The sequence below is a fragment of the Pleurodeles waltl genome, chromosome 1_2 (genome assembly GCF_031143425.1).
Source record: "Pleurodeles waltl isolate 20211129_DDA chromosome 1_2, aPleWal1.hap1.20221129, whole genome shotgun sequence".
Taxonomy (NCBI): domain Eukaryota; kingdom Metazoa; phylum Chordata; class Amphibia; order Caudata; family Salamandridae; genus Pleurodeles; species Pleurodeles waltl.
The window spans coordinates 17,812,051-17,833,447 of NC_090437.1; the positions used below are offsets into that span (position 1 = coordinate 17,812,051).

The 21,397-nt window shown below is 47.7% G+C and overlaps 1 protein-coding gene across 1 annotated transcript in view; it reads right to left on the minus strand.

The window, feature by feature from the left end:
- The window catches only part of LOC138296500 (poly [ADP-ribose] polymerase tankyrase-1), a 734,848-nt gene that overhangs the window by 49,026 nt on the left and 664,425 nt on the right, over positions 1–21,397 (minus strand). Inside the window, exon 22 of the mRNA XM_069235671.1 lies at positions 9,265–9,370. Coding sequence (XP_069091772.1) covers positions 9,265–9,370 — 106 coding nt within the window. The remainder of the gene's footprint in view (positions 1–9,264; positions 9,371–21,397) is intronic.

Here is a 21,397-nt window from a genome sequence, read left to right on the forward strand (position 1 = left end):
GATCCATGAGGCTTCCACGCGGTCAGCCCGACGAGGCCCAAGTTGGGCTCGCACGTGCCCTGAAGGGCGAGTAAAGATGTTTGTTTCGACGGTACGGAAGTGTTGATCGAAGGTGTAACACGATCGAAAAAAATACAGACGAGAAATGAAGAGTTTTAAGCTTTCCCGAATCAAACTATCGGAGTGAAAGGAAACATGTCCGAACCCGATGGTGGAAAGAACACAATCTAACATAGAGTTGATGCCCATGCGCAATGGAGCCAAAGAGGAGGAGTCACTCGATCCCGTGACTCGAAAACACTTCTTCGAAGAAAAACAACTTGTAACTCTCCAAGGCCAACACTAGATGGCAGACGTGTGCATAGCATGTGTATCTGCAGATACACATGCCATCGAACATAATATATATATATTAGTGTGTTTACTCACCTTTTTCTAGTGGAGTTGTGCCTATACAGTATTTTAGTATTTGTGTTACCATAATAAAGTACCTTTATTTTTAACACTGTTTGGTTCTTTCATGTGTGTTAGTGCTGTGTGACTATAGTGGTATTGCATGAGCTTTACATGTCTCCTAGATAAGTCATGGCTTCACATCCACAGCTACCTCTAGAGAGCCCTGGCATCCTAGACACTGTCTACACCTTGCTAATAGGGGATACATGAACTTGGTATAAGTGGTAACACCACAGGTGCTCACCACACACCAGGCCAGCTTCCTATACTGAAGATCCTAGACCCGCCGCTTGGGAGGATAAGCATGAAACTGCACTGTGTCCAGAACAGCTGAGATGAAAGGGAGTGTCTGAGAGGGAGTCAGGTGTGACTTCAGCACATTTATAGTGAAACCCAGCAAATATAGCAGGTCCGCCGTAATCTGGCGATGGGAGATTACAGCCCACCTCTACGGTCCAGCAGCTGTAGAGTCTTTTCTTGGGAGTTTCTTGTTGCAGGGCAAGTCTGGTGCCCACGGGAGACTTGAGTCTTTATTGAAGACTGGATGAGTTGGATTCTTATGCAGAATCTTTGGCGGTCAGCAGGCAGGCTGGAGGGGCTGGTTCCAGGCCAACGGCTTTTTCCCCCCCCCCCCTCTTCTGCAGGTGCAACACTTCTTTGTTCCGGTCTTCTTAGGTTGTCGAAATCTGAGTTTTAGGGTTCGGGGTGCCACCTAAATACTCAATTTAGGAGCATTATAGGGAGCGCCAGGTGGTAGTCAGTGGGCTGACCACCTTTAGTGTGACTACACCCTTCTTATTACCACTTTTGTTGGGAAGTGGGCATTAACCTAACCCTAGTGGCCTAATTCCTTCTAAACAAGATGGAGGAATTTAAAAAGTAGTGTCCACTTCGGCTAGCCCACCTTAGGAGTGGTACTGGCATGAAGTGGGCACACCTCCTAATTTAACTAATTTCCCCCGCCTATGCTGCTGCCAAAAGTAGGATCAGTTCAGGGGGTTGGTCATCTCCACCATCTAGAGAGACCTGGGTCTCATAATCAAGGCAGAAAGGCCTATGAAACTGCATGCCCTGGAATGTCCATCCTGTCTGTGAGAGGAGGTCACATATCTGCCCAGTGCAGGCTTTTGTTTCAGGCACTTGAGAGCACTGGCTCTCACCTAAGGGAGGGGGGGGGGGGGGGGGGGGGGGGGGGGGGTTCAGGGGAGGGGTTTGGTGGCAATAATGAGTCTGTCCTACGCGACGGATTGCCAGGGGAACAGGTGATGGCAGATTCTACCTTCAATTGATAGGGAGCCAGACTAAGAAGGTTTAGAGCCTGCTGCAGGGGGGAAGACAGCCCAGACGGCTGGCTCCCTGATCCACGAGGTCAGTGGATCACACGCCCTCCGACACACACATGCTGGGCAGCATGCACAACATGGTGGCTGGACAGAAATGGATGCGGTTGGAGGCCCCTCCATATCCACTTAAGGCGTGAAAGGCAGACTGAGGGGGACGAGAGGCTGCCACACGGCCCATGGACCTGGCCATAGCACGAGAATCCTTGAAGCGCTCAAACACATAGTCTGCCTTGTCTCTGAAGAGATGGGTGCCATCAAAGGGCATGTCCATCAAATTAGCCTGGACATCCTCTGAAAAGCCAGATATCCTAAGCCAGACGTGGTGCCTCAGGGCCACTGTCGACGAAACGGCTCTGTCTAGCGAATCGGTTGTGTAAAGTCTGCAAAGGATAGTGAACTTTGCTGCATCTTTCCCATCTGCAACTGCCTGATAGATTACAGAATGGGACTCCTCCAGGACCTGCAGCAGCACTTGCACAACTGTATCACACCGAATGTGGGAGTGACGGCCCAAAAGGCATGCAGTGTTCAAAGACCGCAATGCTAGGCTGGTGGAAGAACTCCATAAGTGGGTGCGAATTGGAACATGCCCTGGGAAGTAGAGGCTTGTATGACCAAGTTCTCAGGGGAGGGGGTTTTGTGTCAGAAAGATTGGGACCCCTGGGGCAGAGTGATGGTGATAGGCAATTATCCTGTTCAAAGGAGCCTCTGTGCTGGGTTTGGACCAGGTGCCCAGTAGGACATCTGTAAGGGCTTCATTAAAGGGGAGCAGGGGTTCTGAGGAGGACGTTCCAGATTGAAGCATCTCTGTGAGGAGGTTAGTCCTGACAACCACAGAAAGCAACTCAAGATGTAAAACCTCACCTGCTATTCTCACTACCATTTAATAGGAAGCTCCCTCCTCCGTAGTCATGGTAGGGGGAGAAAGCATGCCAGTATCTGGAGAAGTAATCAGTCCTCTGGCCTCACCCAAGGCAGTATGCCAGTCCTTAGGGTCTTGGAGCTGGCATTCTAAAGGGTCCAGCTACCGCTCCCATCCCTCACTGTGTCCTAGCACATAAGAAAGGGGTTCAGGATCTGACATAGGAGGCAAGGCTCCTGCTGCCGTCAGAATCGTATGACGGCCCATCCGGTTCCTTTTCAGAGTGGGCAATGAGAATGGGGATGGCTCTGCCCGTGGGCGGTGATAGGAACGTCTGGGAGGGGGGAGGGGGGGGGGGAGGTGGACACAAGTAGGTACACAAAACACACCCTCAGCGGCACATAGGCGGCCGGGTGCAGTGTGCAAAGCAGGCGTCGGGTTTCAGATAGGAATCAATGGAGGGACCTGGGGGTCACTAGCAGTGCAGGCAGGCACAGGGGGGGCTTCTCGGGACAGCCACCACCTGAGCTAGGCAGAGGGTCACAGGGGGAGGGAGGTTCACTCCTGCACTAAGGTTCGGCTCCTTCAGGTCCTGGGGGTTGCAGGTGCAGTGCTGGTTCTAGGCGTTGGGTCCCTTGTTACGGGCAGTCGTGGTCAGGGGGAGCCTCAGGATTCTCTCGGCAGGCGTCGCTGTGGGGGCTCAGGGGGGTTGTCTCAGGCTACTCACAGGCTCGCAGTCACCGGGGAGTCCTCTCTGTGGTGTTTGTTCTCTGGATCTCGAGCCGGGGGCGTCGGGTGCAGAGTGGGAAGTCTCAAGCTTCCGGCTGGAAATGTGAAGTCTTTGAAAGCTGCTTCTTTGTTGCAAAGAAGTTGCTGGTGTTGAGCAGTTCCGCTGCTCATGGGAGTTTCTTGGTCCTTTAGTCCAGGGCAGTCCTCTGAGGCCAAAGCAGTTGTCGTCGTGAGGGGGGCACATCCCTATTCCTATTGGGAGAATCCTCCAAAACAAGATGGAGGTTTTCTAAAGGCAGGGGTCACCTCAGCTCAGGACACATTAGGGGCTGTCTTGACTGGTGGGTGACTCCACCTTGTTTTTCTCATCATCTCCTCCAGCCTTTCCGCCAAAAGTGTGGGCAGTGGCTGGAGGGGCGGGCATCTCCACTAGCTGGGATGCCCTGGGGTGCTGTAACAAAAGGGGCGAGCCTTTTAGGCTCACCGACAGGTGTTACAGTTCCAGCAGGGGGAGGTGAGAAGCACATCCACCCAGTACAGGCTTTGTTCCTGGCCACAGTGTGACAAAGGCACTCTCCCCATGTGGCCAGCAACATGTCTGGTGTGTGGCAGGCTGGCAGAAACTGGTCAGCCTACACTAGAAGTCGGGTTGCTATTCTGGAGGCATCTCTAAAATGCCCTCTGGGTGTATGTTACAATAAATTGCACACTGGCATCAGTGTGCATTTATTGTGCCGAGAAGTTTGATACCAAACTTCCCAGATTTTCAGTATAGCCATTATGGAACTGTGGAGTTCGTGTTTGACAAACTCCCAGACCATATACTCTTATGGCTAGCCAGAACTTACAGTGTCCAAGGTTTTGCTTAGGCACTGTAGTTGCATAGTGATCATGCACATATGCCCTCACCTGTGGTATAGTGCACCCTGCCTTAGGGCTGTAAGACCTGCTAGAGGGGTGACTTACCTATGCCACAGCAGTGTGAGGTTGGCATGGCACTCTGAGGGAGTGCCATGCCGACTTAGTCTTTTTCTCCTCATCAGCACACACAAGCTGTGAGGCCGTGTGCATGTGCTGAGTGAGGGGTCCCTAAGGTGGCATAAGACATGCTGCATGCCAGGGACGTTCCCTGGCATCAGGGCCCTTGGTACCAGGGGCACCAGTTACAAGGGACTTATCTGAGTGCCAGGGATGTGCCAATTGTGGAAGCAAAAGGTACAGTTTAGGGAAAGAACACTGGTGCTGGGGCCTGGTTAGCAGGGTCCCAGCACACTTTCAATCAAAACTTAGCAAAAGCAAAAAGTTAGGGGGTAACCATGCCAAGGAGGCATTTCCTTACACCTACCATTGCAGCCTGCGTGAAGTGGTACATTCATGTTTCACTTCATATATTAAGCTTGCCTTATATCGTGGTCAATGCACATGGGACACTGTAAATCACTCTTCTTATAGGCCCTTCAGTCCAGGGGCAGGGTGCCCGTACAAATCCCAGACTCCATTCCCTGGGCTTTTTTAAGTGCGAGGAAGCCATCTTAAGGTGATTTGTGTACAATGGTCAGCACAAGCGGTCCAACTACATAATGGCTTCTCCGAACCCAGGCATGTTTGGCATCAAATATGTTGGAATCATGCAACTAAACCGGTTCCAGTGTTAGATGCATGATCCCATGTACTCTGGGGGTTCCTTAGAGGATCCTCCAGTTCTGCCTGTACCGCTTTACGGGGTCTGGCTGCCAGCCCACACTTCTGCTGACCCCAGACACCGTGCTGCCCTCCTGATGAGCCTAACTCAAGCAGAGGAAGGCAGAACAAAGGATTTTCTGCAAGAGAGAGGTGTGACCACTTCTCCCTTTGAAATAGGTGTCTATGGGCTAGGGTGGGGTGGGCTGGCCTCAGAGCCACTAGTCTGCTTCGAAGGGAACCCTTGGTGCCCTCCTTGTATAATCTGGTTTGCACCAGTTCAGAAACCTCCAGTTACCGATCTGACGTGAAACTACACAAAGGACAGTGGAGTGACCACTCAAACCCCCCCCGCCCACCCAACACTCCACCCTCCGTCCAGCTCCTCCCCTAGAAAGGTGCACAGAGCTCTGCCAGGTGGCCGGTTGATTATGCCATCTTGGAAACAAGGTAGATTAGAGGCCCCTGGGAGCATCTGACTGGTTAGGCCAGGTAAATGACATCCCTGAACCCCCTCTGATAGGTGTGTCACTACAGAGTGACCAACCCCCTTTTAGGGTTACTTAAAGACTCCCCCAAGGGGGTTCTCAGATTGGTTGAGCAAGACTTTTTCAAGGAACTCTCCGCAAGACATTTTCTGCTCCTGGCCCCCGGAACCGCTGCTGGCCTGCTTTTGGAACTGAAACAAGACTGTATCCAGTTGGAAGGGCTTCCACTGCAACATTGTTACTCTAGCTCCTGCAAGAATTCTGCAATATCGATGGCTGTGCATCTTCCAGGGTCACAAGGACTCTGCTTGCATCCACGAAGGAATCTCCCCTGCATCTGCAGGAACCTTAAGACGACAATGACCTCCCATGGACAACGAAAAGGTTCTGTTCATAGGTGGTGATTCTGTGGTCCTCTCCAAATCCAATTTGTGTTCTGACCAACTTGGGATACGGTGGACTCTGGCTGCAGCCAGTGGAATGGCCCCTGTGTACCGCGACTTTTGCTCTTGCCAAGAAATTATAGGCACTTTCCAAAAAATCCTGTAGCTCAAGAAGCTGCGGCCTCCAGCACTCTACAACTCCAAGACCAGCTTCCACTCTGCAGCTCCTGCGACGTGGGACTTCTGTTTTGTTGTGCTGCTGAGGCATCTCTGTGTCTTCCTGTGACTGCTGCCAGTGGGTCACGCATTTGGGCTCCTCTGACTCCATAGGACAGCTGGTGGGCGACCACAAGGATCTTCTGCATCCCCCTAGACTCCGCAGCTGGACTTCTTCCTTTACCATCCTGCAGGAACTTCACCTCCAAGAGGGTGGGCATTGCCTACCTGCACCGCCAGGACGATTGCGAGCGGTCTGGACACTGTCCCCTTCTTGTTCAGGTTCTTCTTGTTTGGAATCCATCTTTGGGTTCCACTGGCCTGGTCCGTGGGTTGCGACAGCAGCATGTTAACGGAGGCTCCCACTTACTTTAAAGAGGGCATCCAACGTCACTTCACCCCTACGCACCTGGGTTCCCTGGTGTATGTACTCCCTTCTTCTGGGCATTTATGGACGGGGGCACTCTCCAACCTTATTTGTGCCAACTGGTTTCTTCAGGATCCACTCAGGAGGGTCCTGAATCCATAAAAATCCAACCACAACGGTCCAGTGTTATCCTATGGGACACCCGGCTCAATAACTCTGCACCCATGCGCCTGTAGATTTTCTAGTATTTGCCTCTGGTAATTTCCTACTCCCACAGCCCCTGGGATTCTAACACACTCACCGTGGTTGGGCACCTCCATTCTTATACCACTTTCTTAGTATATGGTTTGCCCCCCCCCCCCACCCATGAAGCTCCATGTATTTCCATGCTTTTCCTGCATGTTGCTAAGTGTATTTTTTGTGTGTAGGTATCTCCATGTTAGTATAGCCTTAGTGTTGTAATAGAGAATACTTTAGTTTAGCAGCACCTGGTGTGGTTCTTTCTTGTGAACTGTTACTGACTATTGTGGTATTGCAAGTGTTTATCACTCCTCCTAGATAAACTTCAGCTGCTCACCAGTTAACCCTAGAAATCTTTTGCTATCTGGACCTAAACGGTATCACTAAGGGCTGCCTAGACTCAGTGTAGGGTGCCACACCATAGGTGTACACCATCAACTGAGCCAGCCTCCTACACGACCAACGTCAGTCTGGATCCAGGACTGGTTTCATGGGTGCACTTTGGTTCTCAGGCCGAAGTCACCGGCGCAGAATCCTAAGGGACCTCTTCTGACTCCATGGGGCCCGAAGGCGCGCCAGCAGTGTCAGACAGCACAAAAATGAGGCAAATCGTCTCATAAAACTCCTTGACCTGGGCACGGTTCACTTTAACTCGGCGAAACTCCGGTACGTGCAGAGTTGGTCAAGGCACAGGCTCCGCAGAGTGAGGCTTAAAACATCAACACTCCCTCATCTAATCGGCCGACAGACGAGGAGAAGTCGAAGAAAGCTCCGACTTCTTGGTTTTCTTCTTGAGCCTCGACTGACCCCAATAGCCTGAAGACTTGGAGTAGGATAACGGCAATAGATGACTCCGCGCCCGATCCCGGGAACTTCCTCTTGACCAGGATCTCAACTTGTGCGGATTTGAGCAACGGGGCCATAAGCTCCAGGGACCACTTCCTCAAATCCTTTGGATGCATGGCACCACACTCAGAGCACGACTTCAGGTCATAGTTGCGCTTCAGGCACCAAAGAGACACAAAGTGTGGATCTGTCACAGACATTGCTCGATAAAAGGAACTGCAGGGCTTAAACGTGGTCTTCCTCAATTACATTCTCGACGCACCAGGAGTAGAAAACTCAAAAAAAAAAAAAAAATACAGTCAAAAAATGACTGAGGGGAAGCTCTCTTCACATGAGCGCTACCTGGCATGGAAAGAAAAGAATTGATGTCAGCGCACCAGGGTGGTGCTTACATAGGATCTGCAACGTCATATCTGGCACACTTGACACCGATGAAGAACGCAGAGACGATCTACATCACCTAATGGAGCGCAGGGGTACAGCTCAGAAGATTCTCCGGTACCAGTCTGACACCTGGGGGAATTTCAAAGCTAAGGAATCTGCAACTAGAAGTCAGATTTCTAAGTACACAGGTGCCAGGCAAGCAGGTTGACAGCTAGTAGGTTCCAGGTGACAAACCTGTCCATCGTGTACACCGAATAGGCCCTGAACTGCTGACAGACTTATTATTGCTTCTCGAGAGACCTCCTCCACATCCAAGAACCATATCAGTCTCACCCCCAAAGGAGTAGGAGTAGCAGCACGGTTCAGTGTCCCATTTGTCTATTAACATTGTAATCAATGGTATGGGGGAAACGTATACGCAAATGTCCTTAAGAAGTCCATCAATAGGGCATTCCCTTCGATAGGTGGTGTGGGCACCAGGATGTGATGCCTTGCGCTATTTCTGGGGTGACAAAACAAGTCTCTCTCTTGGGTGCCCCATTTGCAAAAAACTGTATTTAGCACTTGCTGTTTTGAGCTCACATCTGAGGAATGTGTGTGTCTTTTTTCAAAAAGCACATTTGAAATTGGCCGCGTTCCACCACTTTTTGTTTTTAGCAGTGTGCTCTTAAAGCAACATGGAGGGTGTGCAGGCAAGCAGAAAAGCATGGGTGGCCCAAAAGGACAGGTGAGAGGGGATGTCAGAGCATTCAGTGTGGGAGGGTGGTACTCAGGGCAAGTAGAATGACAATGGAAGCACCCGGAAAAAGGTATGTGGGTGACAGAACCACAAAAACAGCAAAGAGTTGTGGGACTTGGGCAAGTACACAACAGAAGGTGTGCAGGAGGAACTGGGGAGGTAGATAGAGAAGTACATGAAGGAGACAGCTGAAAAGTAGTGCCTGAAAAAGCGAGTAGTGTGAGCACACAGTAATATGTCCATGCTCCAGGGGAGGGACAAACACACTAAGAGAAAGGAAGCAAACTGAAGCTGATGAACAATCTATTCAGAGGGACAATAATGCAAACCAATAGTATGCAAAGGGTGGCTGATAAGCAATAAAAAAATCTCACAAGAGACAGTGCATGCTCTATCTTATGCAAGACCTAAAAATGAACAACAAATTCTTTAGCCTTAATTTCTAAACCCACAGTAACGGATACTAACACAGTCTTAGAATGTAATAATGAGAAAGGAGGGCTCCCATTGTCAGTGGTCTTAAAAACTCACCATGAAACAGCATGCGCTCGTTATGGTGATTATGGTTTTCCTCCGAAACCTCCTTTTGTCTGTGACAAAATCGTTCCCTCAGCTTCTTGTTTACTACTTTCTGAATCTGAAATTGAAAAACATAATTCCAAACAAATGTTAATGTTTACTATCCAATATATTTCCTTTGATCAGGAATGTGCAAAATATTATGACTAAAGATTAATGTATTAAGTTTTAAAATGTTTTAATGGATTTTTGAAACAAACTTATTGGAATTGGCCAATATAGCTTGCATTACTGGTGGCTAAGTTATTTTTGGCAGTCACATAGAAGTTGCTGGCCTTCCAAAGTAAGCCTAAGATTTAACTTAGAAATTTACATTTTGGAAGAAATGGTCTGGAATCCTGCACACGGGCAAGACTGTTCAGTGCTGCTGAATATAAATGGCGAACCCCTAAACAAGACTATACTACGTTTAAGAATTAGCAAAATGTATTTTATCACATTTGCCGGTTTCCACATTAACTCAAATTACAACAAGAGATGAAAGATCTCAGTGAAATTTACAGACTATGAAAACTTTGGATATTCCACTATAGCTGACACAGCAATACTTGGAAAGGATACACTCATAATGAAAATGTCACTTACCCAGTGTACATCTGTTCGTGGCATCAGTCGCAGTAGATTCGCATGTTTTGCAATAGCTCGCCATCTGGTGTTGGGCCGGAGTGTTACAAGTTGTTTTTCTTCGAAGAAGTCTTTCGAGTCACGGGACCGAGTGACTCCTCCTTTTGTCTCCATTGCGCATGGGCGTCGACTCCATCTTCGATTGTTTTTCCCCGCAGAGGGTGAGGTAGGAGTTGAATTGTAGTAATAGTGCCCATGCAATGGAGTGACTAAGTATGCACCTATTTAAGGTTGAGATGATACATATATAAATAATTGAAGGTAACTTCCAAACTGCTACAGGCTCCCGGGGAGGCGGGTGGGCACATGCGAATCTACTGCGACTGATGCCACGAACAGATGTACACTGGGTAAGTGACATTTTCAGTTCGATGGCATCTGTCGCTGTAGATACGCATGTTTTGCATAGACTAGTAAGCAGTTATCTCCCCAAAAGCGGTGGATCAGCCTGTAGGAGTGGAAGTCGTCTGAAATAATGTTCTTAATACGGCTTGACCTACTGTGGCTTGTTGTGCGGATAACACGTCTACACAGTAGTGCTTGGTGAATGTGTGAGGCGTAGACCATGTGGCTGCCTTACATATTTCTTGCATTGGGATGTTTCCTAGAAAGGCCATGGTAGCACCTTTCTTTCTGGTTGAGTGTGCCCTTGGTGTAATGGGCAGCTGTCGTTTAGCTTTAAGGTAGCAGATTTGGATGCATTTAACTATCCATCTGGCTATACCTTGTTTTGATATTGGGTTTCCTGCATGAGGTTTTTGAAATGCAATAAATAGTTGTTTAGTCTTTCTGATGTTTTTTGTTCTGTCAATGTACTACATCAATGCTCTTTTGACATCTAATGTATGTAGTGCCCTTTCAGCTACGGTATCTGGCTGTGGAAAGAACACTGGAAGTTCCACTGTTTGATTTAGATGGAACGGTGAAATAACCTTTGGCAAAAATTTAGGATTGGTCCTTAGGACGACCTTATTCTTGTGTAGTTGTATAAAAGGTTCCTGTATTGTAAACGCCTGAATCTCGCTTACTCTTCTTAGGGAAGTAATGGCGATGAGAAATGCCACCTTCCAGGTTAGGAACTGTATGTCGCAGGAGTGCATGGGTTCAAAAGGTGGACCCATAAGTCTAGTTAGGACAACATTTAGGTTCCATGAAGGAACAGGTGGTGTTCTTGGTGGTATAATTCTCCTAAGGCCCTCCATGAATGCTTTAATGACTGGTATCTTATATAGGGAAGTTGAATAGGTAGTCTGCAGGTATGCAGATATTGCTGCAAGGTGTATTTTAATGGAAGAGAAAGCCAGGTTAGATTTTTGTAAGTGAAGCAAGTAACCCACTACATGTTCTGGAGTTGTGTGTAATGGTTGTATTTGATTAATATGGCAGTAGCAAACAAACCTCTTCCATTTACTTGCATAGCAGTGCCTGGTGGATGGCCTTCTGGCTTGTTTTATGACTTCCATACATTCTTGGGTAAGTTGTAAGTGCCCGAATTCTAGGATTTCAGGAGCCAGATTGCTAGATTCAGCGATGCTGGATCTGGGTGTCTGATCTTTTGGTTGTGCTGTGTCAACAGATCTGGCCTGTTGGGCAATTTGATGCAGGGTACTACTGATAGGTCTAGCAGCGTTGTGTACCAGGGTTGCCTTGCCCAAGTTGGTGCTATCAATATGAGTTTGAGTTTGTTTTGACTGAGTTTGTTTACCAGGTAAGGAAGGAGGGGGAGAGGAGGAAAAGCGTAAGCAAATATCCCTGACCAGTTCATCCATAGGGCATTGCCTTGGGACTGTTTGTGTGGGTATCTGGATGCGAAGTTTTGGCATTTTGCATTCTCCCTTGTCGCTAACAAGTCTATCTGAGGTGTTCCCCAGAGTTTGAAATAAGTGTTCAGAATTTGGGGGTGAATTTCCCATTCGTGGACCTGTTGGTGATCTCGAGAGAGATTGTCTGCGAGTTGATTTTGGATCCCTGGTATAAATTGTGCTATTAGGCGAATTTGGTTGTGAATTGCCCAACGCCAAATCTTTTGTGCTAGCAGGCTTAACTGCGTGGAGTGCGTCCCCCCTTGCTTGTTTAGATAATACATTGTTGTCATGTTGTCTGTTTTGACGAGAATGTATTTGTGAACTATTATTGGTTGGAAAGCTTTTAGTGCTTGAAAAACTGCTAGAAGTTCTAGGTGATTTATATGCAGTTTTGTTTGATGTATGTTCCATTGTCCTTGTATGCTGTGTTGATCGAGGTGTGCTCCCCACCCTGTCATGGAAGCATCTGTTGTTATTACGTATTGTGGCACCGGGTCTTGGAAAGGCCGCCCCTTGTTTAAATTTATGTTGTTCCACCACAGAAGCGAGAGGTAAGTTTGGCGGTCTATTAACACCAGATCTAGAAGGTGACCCTGTGCTTGTGACCATTGTGATGCTAGGCACTGTTGTAAGGGCCTCATGTGCAGTCTTGCGTTTGGGACAATGGCTATGCATGAAGACATCATGCCTAGGAGTTGTAGTACCATCTTTGCGTGTATCCTTTGTGTTGGATACATGCGTTGTATGATGGTGTTGAAATTTCGAATTCTTTGTGGACTTGGAGTGGCTACTCCTTTTGATGTGTCTATTATGGCTCCCAGGTATTGTTGTACCTTGCGCGGCAGAATTTTGGATTTTGTGAAATTGACGGTGAACCCTAGTTTGAAGAGGGTTTGTATGATATGATTTGTGTGATTTGAGCACTGTATTAACGAATGGGCCTTGATTAGCCAGTCGTCTAGATATGGGAACACATGTATTTGCTGCCTTCTTATGTGTGCAGCGACTACCGCTAGACATTTGGTAAAGACTCTTGGTGCGGTTGTTAATCCGAAAGGCAGTACCTTGAATTGGTAATGTATTCCCTTGAATACAAACCTTAGGTATTTCCTGTGCGATGGGTGTATTGGTATATGGAAATAAGCATCCTTGAGGTCTAAAGTTGCCATGTAGTCGTGTAGTTTTAGCAATGGCAATACTTCTTGTAGTGTGACCATGTGAAAGTGGTCTGATTTGATGAAAGTGTTCACTACTCTGAGGTCTAGGATTGGTCTCAGCGTTTTGTCCTTCTTTGGTATCAAAAAGTACAGTGAGTAAACTCCTGTGTTTATTTGTGTGTTTGGCACTAATTCGATTGCATTCTTTTGCAATAGTGCCTGCACTTCTATCTCCAGGAGATTGGAATGGTGTGTTGTCAAATATTGTGCTTTTGGTGGTATGTTTGGAGGGAATTGTAGAAATTCTATGCAATAACCATGTTGGATAATTGCTAGAACCCAAGTGTCTGTAGTGATTTCCTCCCATGCTTTGTAATAATGACTTATTCTTCCCCCCACTGGTGTTGTGTGGAGGGGGTGAGTGACATGTGAGTCACTGTTTAGTAGTAGGGGTTTTGGGGCTCTGAAATCTTCCTCTATTTCTAGGGAATTGCCCTCCTCTATATTGTCCCCGAAAACCTCCTCTATACTGTCCCTGGTAACTGGACGGTGTTGCTTGTGAGGTGCTGGCTTGTGTGCTCTGACCCCGAAACCCCCCTCGAAAGGGTGTTTTACGGAATGTGCTGTAATTCCCTCTGCTCTGCGGGGAGTAGAGTGCGCCCATGGCTTTGGCAGTGTCCGTATCTTTTTTGAGTTTCTCAATCGCTGTGTCCACTTCTGGACCGAACAGTTCTTTTTCATTAAAAGGCATATTGAGAACTGCTTGTTGAATCTCTGGTTTAAATCCAGACGTTCGGAGCCATACATGCCTTCTGATAGTTACAGATGTATTAATTGTCCGTGCAGCTGTATCTGCAGCGTCCATGGAGGAGCGGATCTGGTTGTTGGAAATGGTCTGTCCCTCCTCAACCACTTGTTTTGCCCTATTTTGTAAGTCCTTGGGCAGATGTTCAATGAGATGTTGCATCTCGTCCCAGTGGGCTCTGTCATAGCGCGCAAGTAGTGCCTGGGAGTTCGCGATGCGCCACTGGTTTGCAGCTTGTGCTGCGACTCTTTTACCAGCTGCATCGAACTTGCGGCTTTCTTTATCTGGGGGTGGTGCATCTCCAGATGTGTGAGAGTTGGCCCTTTTCCTAGCTGCTCCTACAACGACAGAGTCTGGTGGCAGCTGTGTAGTGATGAAAACCGGGTCTGTAGGAGGCGCCTTATACTTTTTTTCCACCCTTGGTGTGATTGCCCTACTTTTGACCGGCTCCTTAAAGATTTCTTTCGCGTGCCGGAGCATACCAGGGAGCATAGGCAGGCTTTGGTATGAGCTGTGGGTGGAGGAGAGTGTGTTGAATAAAAAATCATCCTCGACCTGTTCTGAGTGGAGGCTTACGTTGTGAAATTGTGCTGCTCTAGCCACCACTTGAGAATACGCGGTGCTGTCTTCTGGTGGAGATGGCTTCGTAGGGTATGCCTCCGGACTGTTATCTGACACTGGGGCGTCGTATAGGTCCCATGCGTCTTGATCTTGGTCACCCTGGCTTATGGTGGTGTGAGCTGGGGAGTGTGATGGAGTTCGTGCTGGTGAGACGTTAATCACGGGCGGAGGAGAGGGTGGTGGGGTAACTTTTCACCACTTTTGGTTGTGGTGTCTGTTCAGTTTGGAACTCCAACCTTCTCTTTCTTCTAATGGGGGGGAAGGGTGCTTATTTTTCCTGTCCCCTGCTGTATGAAGATACGCTTTTGCGTATGGTCCACATCAGTTGATTGTAGCTCTTCCTCAAACCTATGCTTTTGCATTTGGGAGGTTAGCGAGTGCTCTTCTGTATAAGAGCCTGAAGCTGGGTCGCTTGCAGTTTGTTTCGGCACCGAAACCCTGTATGCGTGTTTTTTCGGCTCTGAGGTGACTTTTTTCTTTTTCGGGGCCGAAACCTCTCGGCGTCGATCTTCTTCGGTGCCGCTGTCTCGGCGTCGAGGCGTGTCGACACCGGCATCTCGGTGTCGAGGCTTGTCTCCAGCACTTTCTCGGTCCCGAGAAGGCTGCGTGCCGGTGTCTCGACCGGAGTCGGACGATCTCCGCACTGTTTGGGCCTTTTTCGGTGCCGACGGTCGGTCACCGAATTTATGGGTGGAGCCATGGCCTGATGGCAGTGGCGTCCCCTGGGCCTTGTAAATCTTCCTCTGTGTGGTTTTCGACGTCTTACTCACGGTTTGTGTATCGTCGAATCCTTCGGAGTCCGATTCTTGGATCGAGAAGGTACCTTCCTCTTCCTGCTCCTCGAACTCTCGGTGGGCTGTCGGCGCGGACGCCATCTGAAGTCTTCTGGCTCGACGGTCTCGGAGTGTCTTTCGGGACCGGAACGCACGACAGGCCTCACAGGTGTCTTCACTGTGCTCAGGTGACAGGCACAGGTTACAGACCAAGTGTTGGTCTGTATAGGGGTATTTATTGTGGCATTTGGGGCAGAAACGGAACGGGGTCCGTTCCATCGGCGTTCTTCAGCACGCGGTCGGGCCGACCAGGCCCCGACGGGGGATCGAAAAACTACCCCGAAGGGCACCGGAGCTCTTCGATCTTCGATGCGGTGTTGAATCTAAGTACGCCGATCCCGAACGCAACAATACCGACGAAAATCTTCCGAAATTAGCTAATTTTCCGTTCCGAAACTCGGAGCGACAGGAACACGTCCGAACCCGATGGCGGAAAAAAAACAATCGAAGATGGAGTCGACGCCCATGCGCAATGGAGACAAAAGGAGGAGTCACTCGGTCCCGTGACTCGAAAGACTTCTTCGAAGAAAAACAACTTGTAACACTCCGGCCCAACACCAGATGGCGAGCTATTGCAAAACATGCGTATCTACAGCGACAGATGCCATCGAACTTAAAATATCTCCTGCTGTAGGCAATTTTAACAAATGACATACCTTTTGTAACATCTTATCTGGTAGAGACATACTCTATTTGCAGATTGTTTACCCTTGAATTTTCCCCAGGCGTCAGCCTGATAAGGAAAGTTTTCTGCGCTGAACCTCTTGTCACAGCGCCGGATAGGACGTTGCCGGTCCTATACAGGTGCCACCCCGCGCATTGACATCAGTTTCTTTTCACAACTTTCCATGTCAGAAGGGCAGAGCCATGAACACCAACTACTGGTGCCTCTAACTATGGTGCTGCTCTGGCGTGGCTGGAGAGGAAAGTCGAGACCTGGCGAGCCCTCCCATTATCATTGATAGGGCGTATCGCTATTGCAAAGATGGTGGTCCTTCCGAAGTTTCTGTACCTGTTTGTGAATCTTCCTCTTCCGCTCTCGAGAGGCTACTTAAAACGTCTGCGCTCCGCGCTGATTCGTCTGGTATGGGCAGGGCGACGTGCGCGTATTTCTTGGGAGAGGTGGACGCTACCGTTTGAATTTGGTGGGCTCGCTGCGCCGGACATGGAGTTATACTATCTTTGTGCTCAGGTGCATTTTGCGTATTACTGGCTAAATCCTATCCGATATCTGCCGCACTTGGAGCCTGAGAGTGACTCTGTGTGGCCAGATGACCTGTTGCGGGCATTTGGTGGACGTGTTCCGTCCCGAGTGAAGGGGATCGATACGGTGGCATGCACGATGCGGGCGTGGGGTGTGTTGATGAAGCGATCTGGGGTCACTGTCCCTTATGCTCCTTCTTTTCCTGTCATGGCGATAGCCGATGGACAGTTGTATCGCGATGGTGGGGTACGTGGGTTCCTCCGAGAGGCAGGCCTGACTGAGCTGAGAGATTGGATGGTGGATGGCCGCTTGCTTGATGTTTCTGAGGTGCTGGCTGGTTGTGAGGGCAAGGCGTTGCAGCGCATGTATGTTATTCGAGTCCGTTCTTTCTTGCGGACCCACTTGCGTGGCTTGACTGAGGCTCCTTTGGAGTTCCGTGCACTGGAGGTTCTCTGTAGTGCGCAGTCGCCTAATAGGCTGGTCACCAAATTATATAACTGTATGCAAGAGCAGAGGAGTGGCTCCCGCGAATAGTCTAGGCTCGCATGGGAGGCGGACCTAGGAGTGCCCATTTCGGAGGCCTTGTGGCATGACTGCTGTGCGCATATGAGGGCGTTGTCACCGAATTATAGGTTCAGACTGTTGCACTTTAAATTTTTGCACAGACTATACTATACCCCAGCGTGGTTGCACTCTTTGGGGCTACGTAAAGATGCGTGCTGTGTTCGTTGTCGGGCGCCGGAGGCAGGTTTTTTGCATTTGGCATGGGAGTGTGCGGATGTTTACGTTTTCTGGGTGGCAGTTTTTAATGCAATTTCTGAAATGGTCGAATTGGAGATACCCGGCTCTCCTAGAACTGCGCTGCTTGGGTGCGTGGAGGATATCCGGGCGCCGCATAGGCGCTTAGTGGGTCTGCTTTTGCTGCTGGCTAAGCGTAGAGTTGCCATGTGCTGGGGTGGGACGAGAGTGCCGCGCTGCTCTGAATGGTTGAATGACGCTGCTTTTTGCCATGATCAGCTAATGGTTTTCTGGAGCTTGATGCCTGAAGGGTCTGGACCCAAAGATATTTGGGCCCCGTTGAATACATTTTTAGCGGCCCAAAACGAGTAAGTGATATAATCGAAGAAGCCCGGACTGTGGTTTTACCTCCTCTGCCCGTTGGTGTCTACGTCAGGAAATGTGACTGGCTGCTGATGTCTAGTTGTGTGCCTTCATCTGCCTTTTTTTGTTTGTTCTCGTTGATGCCCCCTTCTTATGCTATACGTTACTGTCTATACACTGCTGCCAGAGATCTGCCTTGTGGTTTTTTGGCACGAACTTTGCCACTCGACAATGGATGGGGAAATTTAAAAAGTGAACTTTTGATTGTCGATTAATGTGTGCCTATCTGTTTATTCCCCTTACGATATGTATACTGATATTGTGGATGATGGCTATTTAATACTTTTTTGCTCTGATGCTGCTGGGGGGCTGTTTGTGTTCTTGTATGTTTAATATGATAAAATTAATAAAAAAATAATAAAAAAAAAAAAAATACTGGTGCCTCAAAACCAAGGCCCTGACAGGGGAGTCCCTGTCCCTAGAAATCAGTTCGCAGAAAGGGGAGGATGGATGGGTTGTTAGGGAACCTTCAACTAGAGTATGTCTCTACCAGATTGAACGTTACCCTGAAGGTAAGCAACTTCTGGTTGCAGATTCTTTACCTTTGAATAGATACCCAAGCAACACCATCTGCGAAGGAGGGTCTGCAAACCAAGATCATACGAGAAAGGCCTGCAGGACAGAATGGGCAAAGTTGCTGTTCCTGCGGATTTGACTGTCAGGTAGTAGTGTTTGGTAAATGTGTGCACAGAAGCCCACATTGCTGTCTGACAGAAGTCAAGGACAGCAACACCACGTGCTAATGCTGTGGTCGCAGCTGTTGCTCTGGTAGAATTAGCATGCAAACCTTCAGGTGGTTGCATTTTTGGCGAGTGTGTGGCAGATCTTGATGCAGTGTACGAGCCATCTGGAGATGGTCCGCTTCTGCACTGGAACGTCGGGTCCCACTGCAGAGCCCGCATATACAAATAGTGTTCTAAGAACTGTCTGTCCAACATTTGCTTGTTGGCGAGATAATACATCCACACAGTAGTGCTTAGTAAATGTGTGTGGTGTAGACTATGTGGCTAGTTTAAATATGTCTGCTTTTGGTATGTTTCCCAAGAATGCCACTGAAGCTCCACTAGGATAGTGGGATGAGCTTTAGGAGTTACTGGTAATTGCCTTTTGGCTTTTAGATAACAAGTCTGTATACACTTGACTATCCATCGTGCTAATCGATTTTTTGAAATGGGATTACCTTTGTGAGGTTGCTGAAATGCCACAAAAAGTTGCTTGGATTTTCTGAAGTCTTTTGTTCTGTCTTTATAGTACATGAGAGCTCTTTTAACATCAATGGTGTGAGCTCTTTCAGCAGCTGAATCTGGCTGTGAAAAGAAGACTGGCAATTCTACTAACTGACTGATATGAAAAGGTGAAACCACCTTTGATACGAATTTTTGGTTTGTCCTAAGAACTATTTTGTTTTTGTGAATTTGAAAGAAAAGTTCTTCTAAAGTGAACGCTTGAATTTCACGTACTCTTCCTAAAGAAGTAATTGCTACCAAAAAAACAACCTTCCATGATATAAACCGAAGAAGTCAAGAATGCATGAGTTGAAAAGGTGGCGCCATAATTCTTGTGAGTACAATATTAAGATTCCACACAGGGGCTGGTGGAGCTCTAGGTGAAATAATCCTTTTAAGACCTCCCATAAAGGCTTTAATAACAGAATCCTAAACAAGGAAGTATGTTGTCTGTTTCGGAGATAAGCCGCTATTGCTTTTAAATGGATTCTAATAGAGAAATATACAAGGTTTGCTTTTTGTAAGTATAGCAAATAGCAAAGGATAGCTTGTACTGATGCCTTAAGTGGGTTAATGTTTTTAGGCAGGCAATGGCAGACAAACCGTTTCCATTTAGCTGGATAATATTGTCTGGTTGTGGGTTTGCGTGCTTCCTTTAGAATATTCATACATTCTGATGGAAGCTGTAAGTAGCCAAACTCCATGACTTCAGGAGACAAATTGCCTGGTTGAGTATGCTGGGATTTGGATGTCTGATTTGACCTTTCCTTTGAGTCAACAGGTCTGGTCTGGTCGGTAGTTTGTTATGTGGTACTACAGATAGGTCCAGTAGTGTTGTATACGAATGTTGATGTGCCGACCTGGGAGGTACGGATATCATGGTGAGTGAGGTTTTTTTCATCTTTTTGATAAGAAATTGAATTAGTGAGAGAGGTGGAAAGGGTAAGGAAATATCCCTGACCAATTCATCCATAGAGCATTGCCCTTGGATTGAGGGTGTGGGTACCGGGATGCGAAGCTTTGTCATTTTGCATTTTCTTTTGTGGTGAAAAGGTTTATTTCTACTGTGCCCCACATTTGGAAGTATTACTGACTCACACCTGTGGGTGAATCTCCCATTCGTGTACTTGTTGTTGCTCCCTGCTTAAGAGGGCCAATAGTTGATTGTGTACCCCCGGAATATATTCTACCATTAATTGAATGCAATTGTGAATTGCCCATTTGTTTGTGCTAGAAGTAACAATTGTGATGAATGTAGCCCCCCCTTCTGTTTTTGCAGATAATACATTGTGGTCATATTGCCTGTCCTCATTAATACTATATTGGGTGGGATTTGTGTCTGAAAAGCCTTGAGTGTTAGGAATACTGCTAGTAACTCTAAATGGTTTATGTGCTAAGTTTGTTGGACTGAGTCCCATTTCTCCTGTATAGTGAGGTTATTGAGATGAGCTCCTCAACCTATCACTGATGCATCTGATGTAATTACGGCCTGAGGCACAGGGTCCTGAAAGGGCTGCCCTTTTAATAGGTTGGTAGAATTTCACCAGTGCTGAGTGGTGAGTCTGGCGGTCCAACAACACTAGAGCCTGAATTTGACCCTGTACCTCAGACCATTGCTGATGAAGACACTGCTGTAGTGGTCGCATGTGTTGTCTTGCATTGGGTACTATTGCTATGCATGAAGCCGATCTTTCTGAATAGCTTCATCACCAACTTTACTGTATAAGTGTGGTTGTATTGTAGTTGAGATATGAGATTGTGAAATGCTTGAATCCTGACTGGGTTTGGGAATGCTAACCCTGATTGAGTGTTTAAAATTGCTCCAAGATACAATTGTATCTGTGATGGCTGCAGGTGACATTTGTGGTAATTGATTGTGAATCCTAGATTGTGTAAGATGTTTATGGTATATTTTATTATGTTGTTAACAAATTTACATTGAGCTGGCCTTTATAAGCCAGTCATCCAGGTATGGGAAGACATAAATGTTGTCTTCTGAGGAATGCTGCAACCACTGCTAAGCATTTGGTGAATACCCTTGGTGCTGTTGTTACCCCAAATGGTAGCACCTTGAATTGGTAGTGCTTTCCTGCTATAGCACATCTTAGATACTTTCGATGTGCTGGATGGATGGGTATGTGGAAATAAGCATCCTTGGGGTCTAATGCGGTCATGTAATCCTGTTTTAGTAGGAGGGGAATGATGCCTTGTAGAGTTACCATATGAAAGTGTTCTGAAATGATGTCTAGATTGAGGGGCCTGAGATCTACAATTGGTCTCAGAGTACCATCCTTCTTTGGTATGAGGAAGTATTGTGAATATACTCCGGATCCTTGTTGGGATATAGGCACTATCTTTATGGCTCCTTTGAGTAGTAGTGATTGTACCTCCTACTTTAATAAAGTGAGCTGTTCCTGAGTAAGTCTGTGTGAACGAGGGGGACTGTTTGGTGGAATAGAGGTGAGTTCTAGGCAAGAGCCATGTTGAATAATTGATAGAATCCATTGATCTGTGGTGATGTTGTACCATTGTAGGTACAAAGATGCCAGTCTTTCTCCCACAGGAGATGTATGCTGTGTAGGGATTTGTAAGAAGTCACTGCTTTGTTGAGGTAGAGTAACCTCTGGGAGCAGCTGTTTACCTCTTCCT